Genomic DNA, 9,194 nt, shown 5'->3' with positions numbered 1-9,194 from the left:
TATTTTCTCTCGGCCATAGGTTGCCTTTTCATTTTGTTGATGGTTTCATTTTCTGTGTATCTTTTTAGTTTGATGTTGTATCACTTGCTTAGTTTTGCTTTTTATTTTTTTGATATCAAATCCAAAAAAAATTGTTGTCAAGATCAATGTCAAAGATTTTACCCCCATGTCTTCTTCTAGGAGTTTTATGGTTTCAGGTCTTATATGAAAGTCTTTAATACATTTCGAGTTGGTTTTTGTATATGGTGTAAGATAGTGGTGTTTCAGTTTCATTCTTTTGAATATAAGTGTCCAGTTCTTCCAACGCCATTTACTGAAAAGACTATCCTTTCCCCTTTGTATATTCTTGGCTCCTTTGTTCTAAGTTAATTGACCAAACATATGTGTGTTTATTTCTGGATTCTCTATTTTGTTTCATTGATCTATGTGTCTGTTTGTACCATTACCTTTAATTAGTGTAACTTTGTAATATAGTTTGAAATAAAGTGTGATTCCTCTAGCTTTGTTTTACTTTCTCAAGGTTGCTTGGCTATTCAGAATCTTTTTTGGCTTCGTACAAATTTAGAATTGTTTTTTCTATTTTTATGAAAAATGCCACTAGAACATTGACAAAGATTGCATTGAGTATGCAGATTCCTTTGGGTAGGATAGACATCTTAACAATATTAATTTTTCACTTCATGAGCAGGGCATATCTTTTCATTTATTTGTGTCTTCTTCAGTTTCTTTCATCAGTGTCTGACAGTTTTCAGTGTACAGTTCTTTCACCTCCTTGTTAAATTTATTCCTAGGTGATTTATTATTTCTGATGCAATTGTAAATGGAATTGTTTTCTTAATTTCTCTTTCTGATAGTTCCTTTTAAGCTAGTCTGAGATGAAACCGAAGGAACAGAATTAAGTGAAAGGAATAGGGGTCTTTTATTGTCAGTCTGGAAGCACAGGGCAAACACAGAATTTGGATTGGAAATGTATTTGTAAGTTAAAAATAAGTAAAGATTAAGTTAATCTAAGTAAATTAACCACTTTGTTTAAAGGATTAAAACCCCCAGTGTTCAGAGATATTGAGTGTCCTACCTAAAAAACAGTGTTATTTTTAGCTGGACACTTAGGTGGCTGGGGATGGTTTGGTCATTGGCTAATTGGTGGTAGAGTTGACAAAAATGCAGACGTTCATTTTCACCCTTCTCAGAATCTAAGTGATAAGGGGCTTGCAGATACACGCAGTGAAAACAGATTGCCATGATAAGTCTTTATTATTTGACAAAAAATCTAAATAAAATCATTAGAGTTCTCAGTAGTAGTAAAACAAAGTAAAAATACCTTCACATCCCAAATTAACATTATCTCTCTATACCAAGTAGATAGTTGTTATTCTCCTATTGACTACAATCAGGGTTTATTTTCAGAGACAGTTTTGCAAATGTAACACCAGGGCAGTAGTTTAGTATGGTTTGCTTTAAAACACATTTAAATGTATGGCTAAAAGTTTTAGAAAATATTCTGCTGCTGAATACATTTCACATTGAATTAATTGAATTAGTAAGATGAAATTAATTGAATTCATAGTAAAATATTATTACCACCATGTGAACATACACAAAAAGTTTTTTGTGATTCACAGAGGCTAGAATCAAGTACATTGGATGCAAATTAACTTAGATATAATACAATTAAAATCAACCATACGTCTAAACAATCATATGCTCTCAAATACATAGTGCCAGGGACCTGGTTTGTGCTTGGCTGCCAGATTTCATTTTCACTAACTTCAAATCTTCACTTCAAATCAACTTTCCCTTCCTTGGTTCACATTTTGTGGAATGGAATTGGATTTAAGGCTTTAGGATGATTGTTTAAAGAATTTTTGTCTCTAACCAGTAATACAATGATTAACCTACAATATAGGTTAATCTATATTTACATGTTTTTGTTTGAGAGACATGATATCATCCCTTTATATTTGTGGGATTAGACAATTCAGGTGAGTTCTTGGTTGAGGATATAGAATAGTGACCTTATGGTTTCCATCATTTAGGGAAAAATCAATGTTTCCTGATCCATGTAATTTTGTCTGTTTAGTTAATGTCTTTTCCCCCCTCAGAGGGCTGTCTCTATAGGTTCCACAAAGTGATCTATTAAAGTTATGCACTTGTTTTGTGAGATAGAGGTGGTTTTTCTTGTTAATAAGTCATGTGAGGTAAATAGATTCAAAGATTAGTGATAGTGCTTTAAATTTGAAGAATATTGCTATTTCACTTTGAGATTGGTGGCAAAAGTAACTCATAACTCATGTCTGACAACAGAACACTTCATAATGTATGATGTACTATTTCTTTGGTGTAATACCAGAAATGTACTTTATTAACTCATAAATATATTGCCAGAATTGAGAATTTGCATTTTGGCTGGAAGGTGAGGTTGTTTGTTCAACAGAAGTAGTTAGAGTAGTGGCTGGAGTAGTAGTTTGGGTGGTGGGTGCAGTTGTAGTTTTGGAAGTTGGAGAAGCAGGAGTGGTTGGGGAAGGATTAGGTGTGGTATTTGGGGCAGTTGTGTGGTCCAGTACAGGTGAGGAAGGTTGTGGTGCTGGTGTAGTTAGGGAAGATGTAGGTGGGGCAGCTGTGGTGTCTGGCAGGGTGGGGGAAGGTTGTGTTGATGGGGTAGCTGCAGAAGGGCCTGTATCGGTATCTTCTTTTTGAGATATGGTGGAAGCATTATTAGTAGAAGTCACACCTGGAGATGTAACAATTTTGTTGGAAGTAGTTATGGGACTCAAAGATGGGATTTGAATGTTGGCCTCTGAGGTGCTATTGTTGACAACGGTGTTAGTTTTAGTTGGACACTTAGGTGGCTGGGGACGGTTCGGCTTTGGTTTTCTTCTGTTTGGATTTGGAAGCTTTGGGTATCTGTGTGGACCAAAAATTAAATGCTTTTGAATTAATATATTCCAGTTAGGGTGAAATTTGAGATGAGTTGGTAATCGGCGGTCTACTGTATATTGTTGGACATTATTCCTTTTGTGATGTATTTTCCCTTGCTTTTTCCAACCTTCACAGAGCTGTAGAAAGAAAGAAAGTGCAAGAACTGAAAACACCCATTGATTTATCAAGTAGGGGATTATTGCTGAATGTTGGATGGGCAGTATTTATGGAGCTCTAGGAATGGAAACCAGATAGCGGTGGGTTGAATAATTGTTCTAATTTTACCAAATCTCAAGAACAACTTGCTATTAGAGAGTTTCACTTTGTCAAGTGTTTATTTCCCCGCTAGCTACAACGGATATACTCCTGTGGGTTCAAGTCTAGAGAATTAGCTAGATTGTCCTTTGTGCTTATAGTTTCTTCTATAGTAGAGAATGATCAGGTTACTGCCTGAGGATTGAACAAAAGGGCACCCTGTTTGCTGCATTTTGATCATGAAACTTCAAAGGCATTCGCCTGGGACTAAGGAGCCTTTTCTGAATCACACCTTTCGTATCTGCCATCATCAAAAAACAAAACAACAAAATCCCAAACAACCAATTTAACAAATACACCACTTCCTTTATGACCTCCACATCAAAGAAAACTTAGTTTTTAGTTTTTTTTTTCAGTTGGAAAAAGAACTTTGGCTATTATCTTTTTAAAAAATATTTAATTTATTTAAAGTAAGTTCCACATCCAACATAGGGCTCGAACTCACAACCCCAAGATCAAGAGTTGCATGCTCTACCAACTAAGCCAGCCAGGCACGCAGCCATTACATTTTAATTATATCATTATAAAAATTATAATTGCAGAAACTAAGGGGTCAATGAATCCTATGATATTGTAGGAAAATTTTGCATGTTTCTGTCTTTTGTCTGTAGAGGACCTGTAGCTCTCATGATTTCTCAAACATGTTCATATCTGAAAAGAACACTGATTTAGTTCAATTCCACACCCAGTACTTGATCTTTTTTCCCAGTATACCTGAATGGCTTTCCAGCCTGTGCTTCACCACTTTTTCTCGCCCCACACTATAAAGCTTTCTTAAGAGACAGAGTTTGGCACAGGCAAAGGTGACAACTTTTGAGAGATTAGCAGAGTTGTTCAGCTAACATAACTTCCTCAGAGACTGATATACCCAGCCTTAAAAATAACTTCGGAAAGCATTAATTGTTTTAAAAATTAAATTATCCAAGACATTTCAGTTCATAACTGAGAATGTTCATAAAGTAAAATATTGGCTTTTGATCCACATAATTGGTAGTTTTGCATAGCTCTCTTATATAAATGAGAGTCTGCAGCTCTGAACCTAGGATGCTCCTCTGATCATGGAACCTCTCGGGAGATGTACTCTATTATAGGGGAGTAGTTTTCTAATATAAAATAAGGAGGTCACATGTTCAAGCAAATTTTTCCTCAAGATTCAATATGTGATCCAGATAATCACAAAATTGCTTTGATTGAAGCAAGATTGGGGGCCTTGAATTCCACCAGCTCAGTCTCCACTTTTTTATGTGGTGTTTAAGGATGGTGTGAAGAACTCCCATATCTTAGAGAATGTTTGAAACACACTACAGCAGATCATCAGGAGAGGTTTGGGTCTGTCCTGCATCTACCATTAATACTGAGTGACTTTGGGCGAATCACTTAATTTCACTGGATCTCCGTGTACCCATTTATGGAGTCATTAAAATTAAATTAAATTGCAGATCCAGAGGCTGATTGTATGACTTCTATGCTTTGAAATAGTTAATGCTGTTTATTCATGATTAATCAGAATAATTAGCTTCATGAGAGTGGGGATTTTGTTTTGTTAATCTCTGCTCAATACCTAGAAATATGCCTGGCACATACTAGGCACCCACTAGATATTTACTAAATGAACAAATGCGTGGAATTGACAATAAAAAAGCCAAATTCATCACTAAATAAAATCTTAACATTTGTGTTAATTAGGATATGAAAACTATTTTAATTTTTAGATGACCAAAATAATATCTGTGATGTTTTGATGAAGACAAATTAAAGTCATATTAACTTTAATGTTAGCTTAGCACAGAACATGACCAGTTTGAGTAGTTTGCTTAAGATATATTGACCAATTATCATTATGATTGGCAGTTGTGGATGGCCCTGACATAACTTTTTTATTAGAATTGGGATTAGGGAAGCTTGAGAGGGGGAGGAGTTGAAAATCCCTCAAGGGTTTGAGCTTAGATTGAAGGATGGAAGTACTTATACTAAATATAGTTAAGCCAGGAAGAGCATATTTAAGATATCCTCATTTGCCTGTTCACATCTGTCATTTATTTTTGTAGAAAAAATCATAGCTTTTTGTGCACTTAGTGTCAGGCTCTACTTTAAGTGGTTTACAAATGTAAATTTTCTTAATTCCTTAGCAACACCCGAAAGTAAGTCCTATTATTATCCTCATTATACAGATGAAAAACTGAATCCCAAAGAGATAAAGTAAATTTTAGGAGAATATGTCTACATTTTTAAATGGAGATTATAACAATTTTACATCATAATTATTACATCTGTACTCTCCTTTACAATTTTTTTTAAAGATTATTTATTTATTTATTCATGAGAGGTAGAGAGAGGCAGAGACACAGGCAGAGGGAGAAGCAGGCTCCACACAGGGAGCCCGACGTGGGACTCGATCCTGAATCTCCAGGATCACACCCTGGGCTGAAGGCCGTGCTAAACCGCTGAGCCACCTGGGCCGCCCTCCTTTACAATTTTTAAACACATGTGGTTCTTACTTATTCTTTAGCAGCTTTATGAGGCATATACTGTTATTGCTATTTCCCCATAGGGAAATTGGAGCCCTATAGATAGATTACAGCTCAAAGATTCATCTGGATGTTCAGATAATGAGCATAAACCCACATTTTTTGAATGCCATTTGTGTGCACTTTGTGCTGTAATCATGGAAATCAACACTAGGGTCCAGGGTAAAGCCCAAGATATTTTTTTTGGTGATAGTGGGGGAATGGATATTATGTGGTAAGTGAGGAATAGGAGAGTACCCAAGAGTAATTCTGTCTACCTTAGCAGTTCTTCTGCCTTCTATATCTGTTTTTATAACCATAGTATTCTGAGGCTATTCAGCAGCATTTAGTAAATCTATATTTCACTTCTTGACCCTTTCTTCAAATTTGTCAAAATAAAAGTGAACAAATATGTATAGGTATATAGCTGTGGGGTAAATATGGTTCTTTATTACATCATGTATCCCCTTGAATCACTACTAATTTTAATTTTCCTTTCCCAGTAGACCCTAGATATCTTTTTTTAAAAGACCTTATTTATTTATTTAGATAGAGTACACAAATGGAAGAAGAGCAGAGGGACAGAGGGAGAGGGAGAAGCAAAGCAGGGAGCCCATGAAGGGCTTGATCCTAGGACCCACAACCTGAGCCAAAGGCAGACACTTAACCAGCTGAGCCATCCAAGTGTCCTGGATGGTAAATGTCTAAAAGGTAGAGTCCCATTTTGTAATCTTCTCTTGATTTTAAAAACTGTTCTTTCCTGTCCCTTTTTATGCTTCCTTCATTTTTCTATCCATATCCAAACTTGTTACATGTTTTCTTAAGTTATCTTATAAGGTCCCGTGGCTTCAAATATCTTTAACATTTAAACTTCACTCTTAAACTTCTTTTTGAACTCCAGACAGTGTCTGGTTGCCTCTTGACATCCCCTTGAAGAAGTCTAACAGCCATTTCAAATTTAACACATCCAAAACAAAACTCTTTTGTTCATTTCTTTCTTTGACTACACACCTAAGCAGCATAAGGTATGGTAGACTTAATCAAAGTATGTCTTAAATTCACCCTCATATTTTGTTTTAATTGCTGACATTTAGTAAAAGACACCACCATCTTCTATCTGGGCACTGCCTTAGCTTCTTGCCTGGTTTCTCTACCTTAGTTTTTGTCCCCTGAAATCTATTTTCTTCCCAGGACCCAGAGTCAGGTCCTTCCTCTGTGGACACTCTGGTCATCCTGAGACCTCCTAATAATCTGAAAATAGAATCCATGTTCTACACCAGTGAGGCCCTATATGATTGATTTTTCTGTATCTCCATCTTATCACACCCATGATAAAGTTAGTGGTATGGAAATATTGATTAACATAATTGAAATGAGTCATTTCCTTTTCCTTTAATTAGCTTTTTCTTATGTTTTACAGAAAACAAAAGATGTTAAGCTTCTCGGAAATAGGAATTACATGTACATGTACTTTTGAAGTCTCAATTAGGTATATATGCACTAAATGTTACTGATGTATAAGAATAACAGTTATTTGGATGAATACTTACTGAGAAGCAAGCAGTCAGTGCACAAATGCATGCCAGCAGTGTCAGAGTCTTCATCTTTTTCTGTTGACTCTTGAGGAAAGCAGAAAGGTTGCTCACTATTAGGATGCTGTGAGAGATGGAATGCGTTTTGATAAATGACTTGGTTTTGTTAGAAGGCATGGTTTCAAAGACAGCAATGGTTTCTAAAAATTATGTATATATTTCCACTCCGTAGTGGTGAGGCAAAATTACTTCAAGCTAAAATGCATTCTTTAAGCGAGAAAGCAATGGAGGAGAGTCAGGAATTCTTTTCTTCTTCTTCTTTTAACTAGTTTGTAGTAGGGGCATTTTCCACTGATACTAAAGATTGCCTAGGAAGGGCAGGATCTTAGGAAGTTTAATAAGAGAACAAAATAGTTTCCTTCTTATTTCTATTTTAGTTCTAGAAATTTCCCTTTTTGATGAAGCATCGAATAATCTGATATTTATTGAGCAGTAAATGTTTATGATTTTGTAAGTGTTCTATGATGTTCTTTTAAGCAAAGTAGTGTTCCTGGTCTCTCTGTTATAAGGCTGTTACTTAGGATCAAGAACCTTATCAAATGGACTCTTTCCCAAACTTCATTCTACTGAAGGTTTTTCTGTTTGATGCCCCTTTTCTAAATCTCTAAAGGATGGAATTATGTTTTATTCATTATAATATCATCGTAGTCAGTACAGATTTAATCAATTAAAAATATATTTCCAAAATAATTTTACTTTTGGCTTTAGGTTGTAGCAAGAGAGCATAAGGGAAGGATATGGCCTTCTATTTTTCTCATTTTGATCATGTATACAATATGTACATGTCAGTTTGAGAGGTAAAATCATTATGTAGACAATACTGTTAGGGCAAGTAAATTCGTGTGCACACGTTAATGTGGTGTGCTGTCAGACAGATCAACTACGTCTCACAAGAGAACCCTGCTGTTTATCACACGGGTGTTAGAGTCAGTCATAATTGGTCTAAATCACAGCTCTGCCACTTACTGTGTGACTTTGAGTGAATTGCAAACTTTCATTTTAAGGTTGTACTGAAGATTAACTGGAATGATACATATTGCAGATTATACTGGGCACAATGTCTGATCCATGATAAAGGCTTAGTGGTGGTAATTATTATAGTACTAGTATACCCAGAAGAAAACCATCTGGCCCAATTGGAGAAAGGAATTGTCATTATTATATTATTAGATTCCTAGTATCTTGTCGGAGTGTCTTCTCTTTATTTTTGAGATTAAAAAATATTCCCCATTGATGATATTTTCTTCTTTTAACATATGAGTTGAATCTGTTATTACACAGTTTAGCAGTTCACAAGAAGAGAGGAGAATAACTATTATAACAACTACTGCTATTACTCAATATATGTATGTAACTTGAAAGCTGCTTAGTTTACATTAGATATATTATTAGTCCCCAACATATCTAAAATATCCATATACCTGGCCAGGTGTGATTCTTTCTTCTTAGGATGTTCGATGCAATTGATGGCCTTCAGCTGATCCTTTTAGGACGGTAACTGGAAGCAAAGGAGGAGAAAGGACAAGACAATTTTCAGGTTTTATAGCTCTTCAGTTGAGTTTTTTGGAAATAGGAAATTTATTGGATTTAGGATAAGGTCACTTCTGTCAGGGAATTTGATTTCAAAAACAAAGAGAGGATAGTTGTAATTTGCCCAGGTTGACAGCAGTCCTTTGTACATCAGTTTCTTCCTGATAAATATGGTAACAATAAGAGCTTCTCAGTGAATAGTTTACCTGATTGATGAGAAATATTATAGTGAATGATGACACCTAAGAAGACTTGGACAGCCATGGCCCAGGTCTTTCAAGAAGGAATAGATCTTCCACAGTTTCCTGTTGGCTTCTCAAAGTAAGCAGTG

At 35.5% G+C, this 9,194-nt stretch overlaps 1 protein-coding gene across 2 annotated transcripts; it reads right to left on the bottom strand.

Annotated features, from left to right (window-relative positions):
- Window positions 1-1,235: 1,235 nt before the first annotated feature.
- Window positions 1,236-8,912, bottom strand: MUC7 (mucin 7, secreted). 2 transcript variants are annotated; one of them, XM_025435679.2, is made up of 3 exons: window positions 8,755-8,912; window positions 7,292-7,397; window positions 1,236-3,056 (listed from the first exon to the last, which is right to left on the bottom strand). In XM_025435679.2, exons 2-3 carry the CDS (start codon window positions 7,343-7,345, stop codon window positions 2,328-2,330), a joined length of 783 nt encoding a protein of 260 aa, XP_025291464.1. In that variant the 5' UTR covers window positions 7,346-7,397; window positions 8,755-8,912; the 3' UTR covers window positions 1,236-2,327. The 2 variants fall into 2 exon arrangements, with proteins under 2 accessions (XP_025291464.1, XP_025291465.1); XM_025435680.2 differs by having other exon boundaries at window positions 7,292-7,360; window positions 8,755-8,905.
- Window positions 8,913-9,194: the final 282 nt, after the last annotated feature.

The sequence above is a fragment of the Canis lupus genome, chromosome 13, assembly GCF_003254725.2.
Source record: "Canis lupus dingo isolate Sandy chromosome 13, ASM325472v2, whole genome shotgun sequence".
NCBI classification, from domain to species: domain Eukaryota; kingdom Metazoa; phylum Chordata; class Mammalia; order Carnivora; family Canidae; genus Canis; species Canis lupus.
The sequence above is the reverse complement of the archived record's forward strand: the minus strand, read 5'-3'. Positions and strand labels throughout refer to the sequence as shown.